An 18,952-nucleotide genomic window follows, 5' to 3' on the forward strand; every position below is an offset into this window, starting at 1 on the left:
TTATTTTAAATGCTAAATATATTTTGATTACAGCTTCTCAAAGGTTACACTTTTTCATCCGACAGTAAATTAAATATCTTGTGTTTTTTCACTGTAGCATTTTAAAGAGCAAACAGTTAAATAATAAATGAAGAGAAACAAATAGAGTTGCCACTAAAGAGAACGTAACATAATGCTGATATTGGAGGCGTTATAGTTTTATTATGTGGAGTATAAAAGGCTTGTGAACCCTGCAGACACTGTTTTTGTCTGTACATAATTTGTGCTCTACCCTTTCCCTTTCTTTCTGCTGCCTGCTTTTCCACTTGATTTTCCTTCTGCTTTATTGTGAGTCACATCTCCAGCCCTGCTAACCCCCTCCCCTGATTCCTCTCCGGGCAAGTCTTTAGCCTGGTTTCCATTACAGAGCAAAACAGAGCTAGCATTTATTCATTATCTGTGCCTCTCAGTTTCCCCTAAAAAAAGACTAAATTTTTTTCATCTCACTGCCAGCGGAGATGATTTGTCAATTGGTCTGTAGCCTCTCGCTAAGCAAACCGGGCCTTTTGATCCTGTGTTATAAACAGTTAGAGTTTGCTCTGGCAGTGGCAAGTCCCACTTGGCTTCGACTGCTGTTTGGAAAAGTTATCCTGGCCAGATCTCCTTCCCTGCATAAACCTGGTTCTGGCTCAGTGGTGCCAGAAACTGTGGTCATGAGGGGGCAAAAACTGCACAGTAATGTTTATTCAGAGACAATGCGGTGGCACAGGGGCAGAAGGGAAAGGAAGGACAAGAGGGAGTTTTTCTTTCCCAGCTTCTGGGCATGGGTCAGACATCGGTTATTGTAGTTTTAAAGAATCAGCCACAGCAGATTTAGATTTTTCTGCCTTTTAAAAGCCAGAAAAATATTTTATCAGCCGAACTTCCAGACATTATGAGCCAATTCTGGGATAAAGCTGTAAATCTAGGGCTGCAAACAATTATTCTTTTCTTTATCTACTCATTTCCTTTTTTAAATCAGCCATAATCCTCATACAATAGCCAAAAGAAATAGTCAAAAGAGCCTATCTTTTAACAGCCCAAAGGTCCCAAACCCATTTTATCTTTTTTTGCAATAATATATTTAAAACAAAGCTGCAAATCCTAGCGTGTGGTTGCACAAATTATATTTTTATTTTTGCAATTTTGCTTGAAAAATTACGAATCAATTGTCAAATCAGTTGCAATTTTTTTCAAACCAACTAAATTATAAATTTTTCTGTGCATACACGTTAACAAACGATGTCACAGTACTTAAAAATATAATAATACTCTTTTTGACCCCTGTGACCTTTTGGTTTGATTTTACATTTTTTTTAGATAAAACTAATTCTGATTTAATTTCCAGGGACGTTTTATTCAAAGTGTTCTTTGTTCAGTTGATTGTTAAACTTAAAAATATGCTGCCTAAGAACACATTTTTCTTTTCATGTTTGTTTATTGAAAGAAATATTTGCCAGCACTTTTTGAATATTTAAATATAAACTCGAGTGTCTACTTGGAGAAGTATCACATTAGTCAGGGTGTTTTCAGACTTCCACAGCAATTAATATGATTAATGTCAGGGTGAAAATAAGAGTCTGGATTGATGAGTGAGTTTAAAAATTGCACAAAGTTGCATGAGAGAAATCAACCACAGAAGCAAAATAAGCCTTCAAAGCAGAAAGGGAGTGACGACTGGATTGTAGGTAAAAAAGAAAAAAAGCTTTGACAGGCTGAAGAGGAATATATTTGCTAGTCTTTCCAGTTACTGGACACACAAACACACCCTTAACTGACCGTCAAACACACACACCCATAACTGACACATGGTGAGTGTGACACATGTGGAGGAGCTGCACACGCATGAAGACAGACACACACATGCAAACAATTTTCCATTCCACTGCTGAGTTGATTCTGTGTAGACTTTTGACATGTTTCTGGTGCCAGACTAATAATAGACACACACAATGGACTACAAATGCACATGCTTGTGTTTATATAACTACATGCACTAATCCAAAAAGCAGAGGGCATTATGGCAGCTTTGACCCGTGTTATTAATACAAGAAGTTAATTTCTGTATGTTTGTACTACTAATTTAAAATTACTTATCATGCATTATGTATGGAAACATTCTTAACAATTATGTGTATTTAAGCCAGCATTGAGAGTTCCCTTTAAAGCATTTCTGAGTCTGTAAAAATACCTGGAAACTCAGCTGCACGTGAGCAAACAGCGCCCGTGTAAACGTGCTCACCACTACACACAATCACACGATCTATTTTCTGTTTCTCAGTAAAGTCGTCTGCGTTCTCGTCCTGTTTTCGTGATATTTCAGCCGCACCTTGATTAACTTGTGTTTGAGTGGCGTAAGTGTTGCACAAAATGTGGTCTTACTTGGAATTATTTTGTCGTGTTCCGACGAATTTGTTCGGATAAATGATTTCTATTTGAAATATGAGCAAAGATCGAGATTTTAATTAAAAAAAAAAAACTCAAACGAGGGCCAAAAATCTGAATCACCCTGGTAACATCTTGTCTTTTCTTGTTACTCCGTGGCACTCAGGCGAGCAGAGTTTGTAAAATGATGTCGTAAGTATTTTGTCTTTTTATCTGAAAGTTTTATTTTGTATTTTGAAAGTGAATATATGAAAGGAAAATGAGCGAGGGAGCCCCCAGCCGGATTTAAATCAGCGAACACATGGTCAACATCATGAGCAACTTGCCCACAGGGACCCTCCAAAAATTGTATCTCATCTAGGCCCTCTGCCACATAGTTAAATTTAGGCTCACAAAGCCGCCTTCACTTGTTACCACTCCAATGCAATTATGGTGAATACAGTGTTGTTTGTGGTGCGTGAAGCATTTCAAACATGTCCCCCCCAAAAAAACATTCTGCTGGTTTACTCAGGATTATTCACAGACCTCTCTGTCAGTAGCTTTCATCAGGACTATTTCTTTGCTAGAAAGCAGCCCCAATAAAAATAGGTCACATTTTTAACAGAAAGTAGTTCCAATAAAAGCGACCAAGAATGAGGTCTGCTGATTGTCTGGAGTCGGTGGTGAATATTTTCTGGAAATAGATATTACTGTTGAGTTTTTTTGAATGTCATTTTTGAGTGTTTAGAGCAGCGCAAATTAAAATACAGCTCCTCTTTGTTGCATTTGAGCAGTGACAGAAGCGACGGGGGTGAGTTTCTTAAATCTGAAGCAGAAAACACCCATAGCGATCTGCATGAGGGGAGGATTTTGTGAGCCGTGCACACAGAAAAATGGAGCATTATCATGCAACTTGTATTGTAATGTATTAAGAACTATCTATGCCAGTTTGGTTGATAAATCTGGCCCAAAAAAGCACTTACATCCTGCCTTATTTAAGCTTATGATGTTAATTGTTTGGTGAAACTGTTACTAGGTGTTTAGATGAAGTAGTTTGATGTAGGATGTAGCAGAGAAGTGTTTCTGTTACGCTCATTGCTATAAATGGGGTGGACAAACAATAGAACCACATAGAGTATAACAATGCAATTCAACAGCACCACAAACTGCAGCCTCTAAGATGATCATGATTAAAGGGTCTGATTTATTGCTGGATTGTTGTCTCCGACTGCGTTAGTGTCAGCTAAGACCTCTTTTAAACTAAGTGTGCTGCATACTGAACTATAAAGAAATGTAACAGTGCCACAGTTGTGCTCTCAAACAGTTAAGCCGCGACTTCTCCCTCACTAAGTTCTCTGTAAGTTACTGTTAAATGTCACACCTTGGGTGTAATCCTTAGATAGAAAAAGCTGAAGGTTTTTTTATTTAGAAAGATGTTTGCATTTTCCCTTCTTCTTTTTTCTGCTCTGTCAGGGTTGCTAATTGGTCTTTGTGTGTGTGTGTGTGTGTGTGTGTGTGCGTGTGTGTGTTTGTGTGCGTGTGTGCGCGCTAAACCACAGCTGATTCATTTACAAGGAACTGCACAACTGAGTTCTGTGAATCTTGAGTGAGCTCTCTTAACTTCAGCATGTTTGGCTTTTATATCAGTATTTCTGAGAAGCATGCAAGGAGGGCAGCGCGATGAACTGACACATTTATTCATCACTGAAGGCTGCGTCTCTGACAGCTTCTGACAGGTTTCCTAGAACACACGTATCTCTATCAGTGTTGGTAACCCCACAGATTGTGTGTGTGTGTGCGTGCGTGTGTGTGCGTGTGTTTCCCACATCCTCGATGATGCCACAGATAGAGCTGAAAGTGAATTTGATCAGTTTTAGTGATCTGTTTGCTCTTGTGCACAAGTACGAGAGACTAGTGTGTACAAAGGCGGTAAGACGCTTTTTAAAAAATATTTTCTTTGCTTGTGAACAGCTGAATAGAAAACATATTGAACAGTAAAATGCATAAACTAAGACGTGACAGCTCTTTTACAGCCAGTTGATAATACTGTAGAATCAGTAACTATGAAAGGTTTAAAGATTTTGAATTGAATATAAGATCATTTTGGGCTGAAAATGTCCAAAACGTTTCCCTAGATGTTGCAATTTTCATGCATATGTATTATGGATTCATGTGATCAGAGCTGCTCTCCATGGATGTAACATGAGCCATTGAATAGAATGAAAATTAAAGCCTAAAACAGACATAAACCCTGCACAAACATCTGCTCTTATCCAGAGACACGACCTGCAAGTTGCACACAAACGTATACATGCATTATTTCTCTTTGAGTGAGCGATCTTTACAGCTGCACATCGCAGTTCTGATGTTGACGACTGCCTCCGTTTGCGTCTAATACGGCTTTCAATCTTTTAAAAGCTGCACAAAGGAAGGAAAAGTTTAGCCACTCTGTTGTGGAAGAAACCTGGACCGAATTATAATCGGAGAAGTTATTTCTGTCCCGTCAACTCTGGAGGAAGACCTCGATGGTGTTTGTTTGTGTGACACAAACAACAGGTGGTGGAGTTGGAAACAATGGCAGCTGCTGCACATCACGACCAGTGTCGGCTGTAGATACAGCTATCGTATAAAAAAGGTTTTATGTGTGGCTCAGGTGGAAAATTGGTGGATCGATTAAGGCCAAAAGCAACATATTGCAATAAGAAATATGTAGGATAGGGGACTAAATCATGACTTATTTGTCACTGAGGAGACGCAAAATTACTGAGATTAAAACATCAGAGCAGTGTGGGCCAGTGGCGTGAACCTTCTCTATGCTTAAATATTGAATACGATTTTTTACATTGTTAGGTTGGACCAGCACTATTTGGTCAGCTCGTAGAACCTTCCTCTTCTGCAGTTGTTTAAAGGCACCTGATCTGAGTATCAAAACAGCTCCTGATTCTCATACACCTGTACTGGATCTTGAATTCAAGATGAAGAATTTGACATAAAAAAAGTTTGTTAGAAAGATTGCTTCACTGTTGATTTGGGTCTTTTTGTGTGGTGTGTTTACAAAAAAGATGAAATATAAAAATAAAGAATATCCGCATCATTTTCCTTTTAAGTGACCCCTAAACTAGAAGAAGCACGGACAGATGTGTGGGTCAAGGTTCCCCCCGGCTTGACGAGGCCCTGAGGGGTGGTGCTGGAAGTCTTTAAAATCTCTGTCTCTGTGTGTGTGTGTGTCTTGGACGTGTATGCGTGTGTCAGCGCTGGCCACGCCGACCCTCGCAGGGGTAGCGGAATGTTGAGTGTGTCGGTCAGTTGCCACGGCGACGGCCTTGAGCGAGGGACCCTGGGAAGATGGACTCCTAACATCCTGTGTGTCACCCGTGTGTGTCAGCCGTGTGTGGGTGTGTGCGCTCAGGCTTGTAGATGTGTTATTGACTGTGTTGGTGAGAGGTTGCAGGGTTTCATCTGCTGCTGTTTGTTTGTATGTGAGCTGCTTTTGTCTGATCAGTTCATATGACAGAGATGAGGCTTATATGCTCATATGTCAAAGTTATGAGCATCAGGAATTTAGAAGGTTTGACATCATTCATTTGGCACTTTTTCCAACATATTTTCAAAATAAAATTACCTATATAATGTTTATTTATCTAGTTAGATTAATTGATTATTTGTTATTTAAAAAAATAAATAAAACATGTCTATCACGGCCCTTCCAAAATCCAAACATCCTTAATTTGCATCTGTCTTAAGCAAAAAAATACTGTTAAAACCAACAATTTATTTATTTTTAATTGTAATAGTGATCTTAAAGTCGAGCTGAATCGGCATTTCGAGAGTATCTAGTTTCCGTATCGTGACGTATTTCCGAGTGAAACAGGACGTGCAGGCGGGACATATCATTAGAGGGATTTGATTGGATCGTTGAGAAGTGGGCGGAGACAGACGTTCTCCACAGCGCAGTAGCTAGCTAACTGACTGAGCGTTCTTGGTGTTCTGCGGCTAAATGTTGCAGATTGATTGGTTGAAATTGTTTGGTGCTAACTTACGTAAGCACGCGTGAAATTTAGTTTTACCGGAAGAAAAAATGATCGGATTTTGATATAAGAATACGAAGAAATTGATTTTCTGTATTTGTTTTGGCCTATATTGTCAAATAGATGCACAATGTTACCGGGGATGTGATCTAAAAGGATTAAAATGACATTTTTCATTTCACCTCGACTTAAGAGATTTGCTGAATTTTGAGGAAATGTGTATACAATGTTACAGAACATTTACTAATAATGATCCCATGACACAGAAAAATGTATGTACACAACTTAGTAAATGTGCACAGAACAGTTGAGTACACATAAACCAAAGGAAAAGTCAGCTGTGACACACATGTAAATGCTAATGAATAAATCCTGCAGGACATGAATAACAGGGGGCTTATTAAGAGAAGGCAGATTTCCATGAAACACATTAAATATCATTTGAAAGGGGTAGAACCACAATCCAATATGTCGGCCAGATTGTTAACTGTTGCAAATCAGTGTCTCGTAGTTGCAGTATTAGTCCTCTCTGTGTGTCTGTGTGAAGTTGAAACACAGTAGTGAAAGTTGACTCAACCTGAAAAGAAGCTCGAGTGAAAAGTGAGAAGTCGTTGCTGGGTCACAATATTTCTGTGATCGCATCCGGCTTTAAGTTTTACACAGATTTTTTTTTAGATAAACAGGTCACTGTTTAGTGTATAAACTGTGTAAATATATTGGAAGATGCACATTATAAAGCCCTTGATTAAGTCTTTATTTTTTTGGTCGAACCAACAGCTCATCAGTCTAAATACTTTCAGTTTACAGGGGCGCTGGTTTGGCTCGGTTGGTGGAGTGGGCGCCCCGTGTGCAGAGGCTGCAGTCCTCGACGCACTGATCGCAGGTTCGACTCCCAGTCTGCCGATCATTCGGTGCATTCCCCCACCCTCTCCTCCCCACATTTCCTGTCTCACCTCAGCTGTCCTACCAAATAAAGGCATAAGCCGAAAAAAATGTTCAGGTTACAGAGATATAAAGCCACAACAAGTCTGTAAATCCTCTCATTTGAGAAGCCGGACTCGAGATTATTTATCATTTTATCTTGATTAATGATCTAACTTTCACTTTCTGCAACACTCTCACTGTTTGGCAAAGTAAGTAAACAATATAGATGTCTAATAGATTACCATTTAAAGAAATCATGCAATCATTAAAAACATAACACTAAGTTTGGATGGTTCACTCAGTGTCAATCGTAATCTAAAATATCATATAGCTCTATACGGGACTGTCAGACATTGTGAATAAAGATAACAAACCTCAGAGCTGTCTAAAGGGAAGAAGACATCTTGCAACGTTTTTTTGCATGTGTGTGTTCTGTCATGTGTTACTGAAAGAAGGGCATCATGTGGAACCAAAGTTGTTTACAAGTAATCAGTCAAAGCAAAAGAAGAAACTCAACCACATCGCTGTATTTTGTCCTTTTTAACGATGTAATGTTAGGAAGAAGTGAACGTAATGTTCTGATAGTCTTTGGCTGCTGATACAGTTTGTTGTGGTGGTTTGTTGTTTCTGACTGATGCAGCTGACAAGTCTCTTCCTCCTGAGGGTGAAATTAACCGGAAATTGGTTTATTCTCAAGCTCACTTTGTAACACCAATAATTTACTTGAATTTATGTCCTGTTTTTTTCCCCTAAAGGAGACATTACATGTGACAATATTCCCGGTAAACAAGCTTTCAGCATATTAAAACAAAAACATCCGAAGGACTATCTGAAGGAATCTGTTATCTCGTCTAGACTGTGTTTGTATGTAGCGGAGATTGTTTGCCAGGTACATGTTATTATACTTTTTAGGCAGTCTCTTAAATTGAATGTAAACAGTTAATGATTAAATCTGAGTAGTTAGCCTCTTCCACATACCTGTTGATCACAACAGATTGGTCAATGAGTGAGAAACGTGTCACCACTAACATTCCTGGTTTTCAGCAATTATAAAAACCATTAGACATTCTTAAATGATAATTACTCCAAATAGCACGCGACCGTGGACAGATTATTAGACGTCAGGAAACTGACATTTAAAAGCCCTCCGACCCCTCCTTTATCGGAGCAGGACCCCCCGACCCCGACCCCTTTTTCTTCTTTTGCTTTGCTTTTGTATGTTGTTGCTGTTTTCATCTCTTTGTGCTCTTTTGTAGCGCTGTGATTGTTTTTCATCCCATTGTGGTCTTTATGCATCCCTTTGTGGTGTCCTTGTGTGTTGTTTTAATGGATAGTATATATAGTATATGTCTTTTTGTGATTATTTTGCATCTCTGAGCTTCTTCTACATCAGTTTTCGTATCTCTTTGTGGTTGTTTTGCATCTTTTTCTGTTCTTTTTGCTCCTCTCTGTGTACATCTCGTCTTCATGGTTGTCTTGTGTATCTTTGTGGTTGTTTTGCATCTCTTTGAGGGCTTATTGCCTCCATGTGGTCTTATTGTGTCTCTTTGATGTTGTTAAAGTCACTTTTTTCATCATATCTCCGGGCCCTACAAGTGTTTGATCTACTTTAAAGTTAAACACACACGGTTCATGCGTGCTCGCACACTTTTAACACATTTCTTGGTGGTGTTGTTGAAGGAAATACTGTTAAAGAAGACACATACGGATTGTAAAATAAGGGAAGAAAAAGGGCAAAGGCCTCCTCTGTGTGTGTTTTTGTGTGTCTGTGTGAGTGTGTCCTCTCTGGGGAGTGTTACAGACTACAGTTGCAGTAATAGGAAATGTGCTGGGAGCCTGAACTTGCTGCCCTGATGGAGTTGATTCACAGAAATCAGGCCTGTTGTGTTGTTGCTCAACCCGTCAGACATCTGCTGCCTGTTTTTTTCTTCTTCCCTCCACAGACACACACACACATGGTTCCTCAAAGACGCTCTTAGTCAGAAACTCATTCACATTCTCACAATGAATTACTCTCAGTGAGTCACTCCCAGCTTGTATGCTTACTAACACATACAGATTTCATTAGAGTTTACACTTCCTGTGCAGCTATGATGATGATTGTAAAGCTTGGCCTCACATCCGTTAATGATTACTTTTGTCATCAAGTCCAAATTAAACTGGCTCGCTCTCAATGTATGATGGTTAAGTTTTCCAATCTGTCGTGCGAGAGGCAGCAAACTTACAAATACTGTCATTATTGTAAGGCGACCTCTTCAAACATCGTGTTCTGACCGACCAACAGTCCAAAACCCAAATATATTAATTGTGATAAAATAAAAACAGAAAGAAGAAGCACATTGTCACATTTTAAGAAGTTTAAACACAAGACTGTTTGTTTTTCATTATAATTTATAGCTTGATGAATGGAAAACATGTGTGACAGTGTCAAAGGGTTCAGTCGTAGCTGAATCTGCAGTTCCCTTCACCTTTAAGGAGCATTAGAATTACTTCACGCTAATTGTTTAGATGTCTGGCCCAACAATTTCTACCTTGGTTCACTATCAACCATCATCAAGTTCACTTTTTGTCACTGCAGGCATCTGTATGCAGCACAAAAGTGACTGTTAAATACCTGCTCAGCTCCAACCAGTAAACTGACACATTTAGGGACTAGTGGTCAACCAGAATGGAGCAGGTAAAGAGCCAGGTATGTCCTTCCAAGTCACCACGATAGAGTGAATATTAGTCGGTAGAGCAGGTGGCCCATGTACAGCGGGTTCAACACCAACTTGCTGCCCTTTGACACATGTTTAACCCCACTTTCTCCTCTCCATCTTCACTGTCCTGTCTAATAAAGGCAAAAGGCCCCAAAGAAATAATAATAGAGTGAATACTGGACTTATGTTTATCAGAGGGAATAGAGACATGACTGCATATGAATTAAAATGTTGCTCTTTTACTGGTGGATCTGTTAAAACCAGTTGTTTACAAGTTAACAAGTTTATGTACGAGCTGCGCCAAACCAACTGCTCCTAGAGGGATCAATAAAGTTGATTGAATTGATTTCAACTGAATGAGTTTATATATGAACTGTGCAAGAGAGCGTAGGCGGAAGCGGTGTCCTGTTTTCTGGTCTCTGCTATGTTGCAATGAACCTTTGAAAACAAGTGCAACAAAACAAATTCTACTTTTAGAAACCTGAGATCTTGGAGTGTGCTTCTTCAGGGGCCGGTCAGCCTGTTGTTAGTTAGTCGTTGGAGCTTTTGATCATGTCACAAGGATCTTCATCAGGAGAATAGAGTTTGCCCAGTTGTCATGTATGGGTTGATGTTCAGGGGATGCTCCTGTCAAACATGACCACTTGACTCGAGTTGATGTTCAAAGTTAATTTTGTTCTTGGATCTGCGGTTGGACAAAACCAAAGGACTAAACAAACTACAGATGAAGACCATGTGTTGTAACTGAAAGCTCCAGGATAGAGGTTGTTGTCATCTACTATATCCAAGGCGGGGAATTAAATATCAACCTGTTTTTTTTTTCTAACTTATGACTGAAAAGATTCAGGTTTTTTTGCGCCTGTTGTTTTCCTTGTAAGTGTACGTCAAACACCTTTCCTCTGAGAAACCACTGATCTCATCTTTCTCGCTCTGTCATTCTACTCGTCTCAGGACAGTCAAAAGAAAACTTAAAGGTTTTTCACCAGAATCTGAAGAAATGTTTTTTTCTGAACATCCTGGGCTAAGATTCAGCTGTGGCAGCAGTACGGTGGCAAGTTCATGTCTAGTCAGTGACTCAGATCTCACTGAGTGAGTCACATCCCTCTCATCTCTGCTGCACAATGCGTTTTATTGATTATTTTAGACACTGTGCTGACAAACAAAGATATTTAAAGTATTGGGAAAGGCTGGAGAAATTGGGCGCATGTTTGTGTATGTGTGTGTGTCAGGGATCATAGGCTGTTAATTTGATGTGCGTGTGCTCTGTGTGTGTTGGTGTGTAGGATTAACATAGACATTCCTCAGGCTCACACACTGTCACATAGACTCAAGCTCATCCGGTGCACAAAGCCCTGGAATCCGTCCTCCCTGCTCCCTCCTCTGCTCCTCATCTCTCCCTCTCTCCCGCCCAGCGCCTTGTCTTTCACTGTCTCGTCTGTTTCCTCTCGCTTCCTCTGCTCTCTCACGCCACTCACCCCCTGCACTTCTTTTTTCTTTTGTTCTGCTCTCTTGCATATGTTTGTCCCATAGGTTTTTTTTTTGTCATGTTGATCCAACTGTAGCTCCTTAAGTTCCACTTTACTTGGGAGCAAGTTTGATTCACATAAAGGGCTGGATGGTGATATTTATTATATCTCACTGTGATGTAAACAGAAACTCAGATTCTGATGTAGGTCATTTTATATCCAGATAGTGATACTCAACATAACATAGCATTATCTGTAAATTCAGTGAATAAGTAGTTCATATAGAATGACCACATGGAAAGGACTACTTGACAAATTAAAGGCAATGACTCATTTCTCCCTTAATTTATTACATTACATATGTAAAATGTTTCAACTCCAGAAAAAGGGCGGTTTTCTATCAGACTTTTGAAACCCAAACAACCTCTTGTACCTGACAAGCTGCATGTTTTGTCTTTGACGATCTAATCCGGTCTCTCGCTCTGTGTCACATCCGCTCTCCTGCATGAAAGTATCCCGCCTGCATGTACCCCGTTTAGGACCGCCAAAAAAAGTGTGAATTGCCACGTAACTAGGGATAGACCGATTATCAGCCGGGCCGATTATTGGCGCCGATATTCGACATTTTGACGCATATTGGCATCGGCCTTTTTTTTATTATTATTTTATTTATTTATTTATTTTAAAAAAATGTTTAAATCTGATGGCCGATAAGAGTTCATTTCTTTGCAAATTTTATTGAACTTTGTTTTATTTACTTTATAAAACTTCAGGAAGTTATGTATTTATTTACTTAATTTTCAGTTAACTTTATAAGAGATGCTGCTGACCCTGGGAACTCCCTGCGCTTTTTGTTTGTTTGTTTAATAAACATATGCTTAAAGGCATTTAAACAAAGTTAAGTGTTGGAGTTTGTATTATTCAAAATTTTGACGCCAATATTTTCACTTTTACTGCGGTTATCGGCCTCCTTGACTACTAATAATCGGTATCGGTATCGGTATCGGCCCTGAAAAAACCCTGTCGGTCTATCTCTACATGTAACCAAATGAATTGCAGATGTTTTTCTGTCATCTCACTATATATGTTGTCATATATCACAGCACTTTTGTGATGCGGTTGAAATACTGCGCTTCATCGTCAAATTAAATCTGTCATCGATCAGATCAAAAAATTGTAAATTCTTAAAAACATGTTTTTCTTTTAGTACACCGAACAAAAACAATTAGTTTTGTGGGATTTTGAGCTACTTGCAAAGATTGTTCCACTTATTGATGAGTTGATCTTCATAAAGGAGTATAGCTATAATTGTCAGCACAAACTAGCTTTGCTCCACAGGATATTCTCTTGTTTCCTCGTCTTTCTATCCGCTGTCAACCAGGCTTCATTTCAGAGGTGGCCTCTGACCCAGCGGGACACAGGCCTGTACACATGGCTAACCAATCATCCATCTGCGTGTGTGTGTGTGTGTGTGTGTGTGTGTGGCTCTGTCTATGTTAATGCCGAGGGCTCAGTTAGCGCCCGTTGCTATCTGGAGGCTCCAAGGCTCTGTGCTGCTTTATTAGTGACGTGTGACTAGTAGTGCATACGCCGGTGAGCACACACACACAATCCTTCTTCTGTCCAGCTGGGTTTCAGGTTTACCTTCATGGTACAGGACTTTAAAGAGTGCTCCTACACCTGTAGAGAGTATCTCAACAAGTCAGTTTTATTAGAGCGTAAAAGTCTGGGTCACTGATGGTTGTGTTGCAGAAAAAGTAACAAATGTGATACAGGAGCTTATTCTGCACGCCTCAGCTCACAAGGCGTCAGGAAGTCCCTCATATCTCTTTAACATTCTTTAAATTCACAGTTTGTCCTTGTGGGGAAGACCTCGGCACACAGACGTGAGATCACTCTGTGTCACCGAGGACTCACGCTCACATGCATACACGTGTAGACATTGCACATACCGTGCACACAAGCCTTAACACACATACACAACAAATCAAAAGCACAACTGCAAGGCCACAGTGTGCCTCACACTGACACTAACCTGCTCTCCTCGCTGTGGACCATATGTGTCTCATTCGTTTGGTGTGCAGACAAAGATTAAAGAGAATAATAAAGAAAATAATGTAGCAGCATCCATGTTGCACACATGGGTATCTGTGGTGTAGCGGGCAGGGTCTGAGGTTTTTGCCTCTGTCAGTGTAACAAGTCCTTGAACGTTTCTGTCGGCGGTTTATTGTGTTTCTCTGCCACTCCTAAAATCCATGTGGAAAACTTTAGAAATGTAAACAATAAGTGAGTGTTGCCTGACAGTATAAATAAGGAATAAATCATATAACCTTAATGCTTGACTTTCCTCACTTTGTTGGAATAATACTTAATTAATAAAACATAAAACTGCCTGCCATGATCTGAGGTGGCCTGAAATGTTTACCCTGTAATTGGCAGTAAAAGGTGCATTTCATAGCATCACTAGTCTACCTTAACATTAGACGTACGATGCTATCGTAGTCGAACCCTTTCTACCCAACTGAAGTAACACTTTCTTTCCTGTTACCAGCAGCCCGTACGAACCACTTCAATTATGCTTAGAGTGGGAATGTATGAGTTTCACTTCTACAGAATTTAGTTTGAATGCGAAAGCAAGTCTTGTATGCCAGAGCCCCAAATAAGACAGTTTACCACAAATCACCTGCAGGTTCATACGCCCAACTCATGTTTTCCTATAGTTCTGAGCTCATTGGAATCCAGCCATACAGACAGGTTGGGCTTTATTTGCTATGGTTATAAGGTTTCAGTCACCAAGAACTCATTTCAATCCAAAAACAATGAGGGGAATGGATTTTTTTTTTCTTTGCAAAAAACCTCATTTGGTAAAAAGTTGTAATCTCGAAGATCTCAGTTTCGTTCTCTCTGGCGGCACCTTATGGCGATAAACGGTAATTGCCGGAGCACACTTCCCAGATATCCAGACAGTGCTGCATGTGTGACGTCCACGGTTGGCTCTGGTTGTACCTCTTGATTTTCCTCGCTGGCGGTCGCTTTCCTTTTTTGACTGTTTGCTTCATCTGAGCGTCGAATTTGTTTCTTTTTCTTTGGATTTTCACTTATTGTTGAAGTTGTATCTGTAGTCATCGATCTTTTCTTTGTTTGTTCAGCCATAGTAGATTACTGCAGAGACCCTGCAGTAACACTTGCAGAGACCAGAATAACAGCCGCTTAGCTCCGCCTACCCTCTCTGGCAGACGTGTGGAGGAAAACGCGTCACTAACTGGGCGCCGCTTGTGATTTTTTCTGTGAAAGTCGCACCAGACACCCAGTCTGTAATACTGCAAATGCTTTCATCAGTGGGCCACAGGCTCAATCCCCATTGTGTTAGCTCATTCGGTGATAGATAGAGACTTAACAGACATTTATTTAAATGAAACTCTTATTATTGCTTTACTTTACTTTCCAGAAGTCTCACAGTAGCCATCCCTTTATTGTGTCTTTCAGGCCTCCAGTCCCAAGCTGACGACTCTCTGCTCTGATATCCAAGAAGTCCGTCGTTGCAACCAGCTGGAGACGCCTGACAACTTAAACACATTTGTTTTAAAGGTATGTGCAGGTTTAATCTGAATCACATCCAAAAGGATGCAGTGGTAGTTTTCAGACTCTGCCCACTGGGTTTGTTTACATCCACATTTCTCAGATCTTCAACCTCAGTTCAACATGAAGAGGAAACAGGACAATCATAGTGTCATATCATTTCATAACACAACTCAACAAAGAGCCACATTTAAACCTCTTTGGTTTAGACTTCAAGGGAACCCGTCTAAACTCTCCCGAGCTTCAAACAATCCTTACACCTGTCGGGTTTAAAGACGGCTGTGACGCATCGTAGGTTATGTCTGTTACTATGGATTCAGCCTTTTCATGTTTTCATGTACAGAAACGTCTCACATCACTTCTCTGCTTTTCATCCACTCGCTCCGTCAACCAGCCTTTAACCTAAATACATCTTATAACACTTGACGATGAATCATGTCCTTTTTATGCTGTGAGAATAAAGGCATTGTAATTGTTAAAACACAGACTTCTTTAGAAAGAAAACAGCGAGACAATTAAACTAGCACCTTTGATACTTAAAGGTACATTTTATTTGTAGCTTTTTTGTTCCTCCCTGTAATTGTGAATGTTTTATTGTTTGATATTAATTTGTCTGTTCATATGACGGTTCTATAAGTAGCCTATGCTATGTTACATGTTTTACAGTCACTGCTGTTGCACTATTGGCATCACAGCTCCTACCAATTTAGTCTTAATGGTAATAAAGTAAAATAATGAGACTGAGCCACAACACTTGAAAAAAGGAGAGCTGCTGCCTTCATTAAGCCCTGAATACACTGTCAGTGTGTGCAAAGCAGTAGAAACACATATAAGACACGTAGACCTGTAATATGTGTTGGCAATTTCTTGCATTTGCACACTGTGGTGCAGTAAAGCTTCTGTTTGATGTGCGTGGTACATCTGAAACCCTCTTTGTCTCTGCAGGTTAATCGAGGTAGTCTGATATTTGAGACGGACAACGACCAGCAGGTCAGCTCCTGGACCACAGAGCTGAAAGAATGTATCAGCAACAGGTGAGAAACACAATACAAGTGCTTTTTTATCGCGGGTAACTTCAATGTTTGAATCCTAAGTTTTCTTTTTTAATTTGGACTCTGAGAAATCACAAAACCCCCCAAATGGTCCTCATCTCTTACCCGTCCTCATCCGTCTCCCATAACGCCAAATTTTTCCTTGAGATTCTGAGTGGAAATATTTAACACTTGGACTTTGGCTGTTTTTAGTGTTTGTGGGTGTGCTGGATGTTTACTCGTGCTGAGGTATGTGTTTGCACATGCAAACATACCTGCTCGAGGGCTCTACAGAGCGGAGCAGGTTTGAGTCTTCTTATATTTGGAATATTCCTGGAAATAATCATTCATCAAGCTCGTTCTTCAACTTAATATTTACACGAAACCTTTTAGAGGTAACACATCTGGTGTGGGGAGGATTCTGTTAGGGCTCCAAAAGTTGTGCAATAAATGAAGTTTTAAAATGGAGCTGAACTTTTTGTGTGTGCAAAAAGTTTCAACTTAAACTTGTTAAAGTTGTAGGGCTGTGTTGGAGCTCAGGTTAGTGTAGTGGTTCGGATTCCTACTACATACTTTGTCATTCAACCTTTCTGTCTGACCTTATCTCCCGTCGCTCTTCACTCTGAAGTAAAGAAAAATCACAAACACATTCGTTTTAAAACATTATTGAATATACAGAAAATTTGTCATCAATAAATCTTAATTAATAAGAAGGTGACAGTTCTGCCTTTATGAAGCTAAACACTACACAGCAATAAGATTATGATTAGAAATAAGATTAAAGATAAAAAAATGTGTCCGCAAATGTAGCCGTAACAACACTATGAGGAGGTCCGTTGACATGGTTACCAGCGGCTTAATTGCACAACAAAATTGAATGTAATGGGTCAAATATAACGGAGGAAAAGAAAGATTAGGATCCACACATGTACGTTAAAGGTCATGAAAATGTTAGAAATATAGCAGAGCAATGTTGACACAGTTCCCTTTTCCCTAAGTAATATTCATAGTGATACTCAATACTGTGATTATGTTTCTTTAATTTCAGTTTGATAAGCAGTATCTTAAGATCGACCCTTTGTTTCAGACTATAATTATCTGAGTGCGCGCCTATATGTGAGTGTGTGTCTGTTGTTTGAACACGTGTGCTGGTGTGTGTGTCACTCTCTGGGAGGAAGTGTGGGGGAGGTCTCTGAGACTCCAGAGAATCTCAGGACCTTTCTCATTTCTGCAGATGTCTGGAATGCTCTTACACACACACACACACACACACACACACACGATCAGCAGTAAAGTGAACACTCATCCACTGAGGAAGTGAGTTCTCTCTTGAATCAGTGTTTATTCAGATAAACCACCGGCTTGTCCGCCACATCACCAAGTGTTTGAGTCTCTGAAAGAAGAAGTTTTAACCCTCTCGTCATGTCATCAGGTTCAAGTCACCATTACATTTCTAATGCTGCAAAGAGAGAGCGATGCATAAAAAACATTACACTCAGATATCTTCAATCGACTTGAGCTGCAGGCGAGCGGAGGAGGGGTGGGTGGAGATTTAGAAGCAGGGAGTATTTGCACATTAAGTTAAATCTATGCTGTTGTTATTCATGAACATAGAAATATGGAACATCAGTGAGTTTATTTGGGGGTTTAATCATGATAGGAAAGAACCTTTGTTTTTATTTTTCTGTGAACAGATGTCTAAACATGTGTTTAGTGTCTTGCCCAAGGACGACATGTTACAGTAGCTGAACTCCCAACCTTCCGATTGAGAGACGACCGACTGTATGTCGGAGCTACAGCTTCGGGGAGCCACCACATAGACACACCAATACTGAAATTTTGCAGCTAGTACTGATATTTATATTAAGGGTGCTTTCGTGTACTAGAATGTCTTATCAGTCCACGTGTACACAGATAATTTTAGCCTTGCACACACTGTGCTGACATCCTTGGGCACAGAGGCAAAAGAGAGCCGACATAAATGTCATTAGCAGCACCTTTTCATATCATGACAAGTCAAAATATCTGCTGTGCAAAATACCTTCAGTCTGGCAGTGTGTGTCATTATCCCTGTTAGTCTGATTCATCATGTGGAGATGTAAAAAGAGAGATCATCAAGAACGAGTACAAATACTTTCCCCTTTAAATGTGGTTGCTTTAGTTTGTTTGTAATGAGCCTTTAACTCTCTGCTGAGTGGCTGACAAGTTCACACTTTGCAGAATGTCCTCCCGTTTCTTGAGTAAAATGTCTCACAATAATATTAAAACAAGAACACACACACACACACACACACACCCACACACACACACACAGAGTGAGGAGAGAAGAGACCTGTCTTCCTGTTATTCAGAGCGCTGCAAACTCAAGTCAGCATTTTAGCAGGATCTGCTCCAGCTTCCCTCTTTAACCTTCCCGTTCTCTTCTGTGCATGCACACACACATGCTAACTGTACGTCTTGTGTTTCTGTGCGTATGCGTGTGTGTGTGTGATTCTGAGCAGTGAAACACAAGAACAGTAAGTCTTAGTTCAGATGTGAACTGGTGAACTGGAGTCACTTCCTGTCTGTGCTCGGTGTCTTTGTGTTCCTTCAGCCTGCTGTTTCCTCCATGTTCACTAGACTCAGCCCACCACAAACACACACACACATCCACGCACACACAAACATTCACCGCTCTGTTTCATTCTTACCTTCCCTCTTCCTTTTAAATCGTGATGAGAAGCATTTAAACATGAATAAATCATCAACACATTCATTTTTCACACACTGGTTTAAGAACACTGCCCTCTACGCTGATCTTTCACTACAAAGCAGAAAGAACATGCTGATCTTCAAGCACAGCC

General features: G+C 40.0%; 1 protein-coding gene across 1 annotated transcript in view; it reads left to right on the top strand.

The window, feature by feature from the left end:
• sh2b3 (SH2B adaptor protein 3) overlaps positions 1-18,952 on the top strand; it is a 54,532-nt gene that overhangs the window by 29,887 nt on the left and 5,693 nt on the right. Inside the window, exons 3-4 of the mRNA XM_069683818.1 lie at positions 14,986-15,087; positions 16,024-16,112. Coding sequence (XP_069539919.1) covers positions 14,986-15,087; positions 16,024-16,112 — 191 coding nt within the window. The remainder of the gene's footprint in view (positions 1-14,985; positions 15,088-16,023; positions 16,113-18,952) is intronic.

Source organism: Semicossyphus pulcher, unplaced genomic scaffold (assembly GCF_022749685.1).
Source record: "Semicossyphus pulcher isolate SPU_LCO1_2020_fin unplaced genomic scaffold, fSemPul1.0.p SCAF_6, whole genome shotgun sequence".
Classification (NCBI taxonomy): domain Eukaryota; kingdom Metazoa; phylum Chordata; class Actinopteri; order Labriformes; family Labridae; genus Semicossyphus; species Semicossyphus pulcher.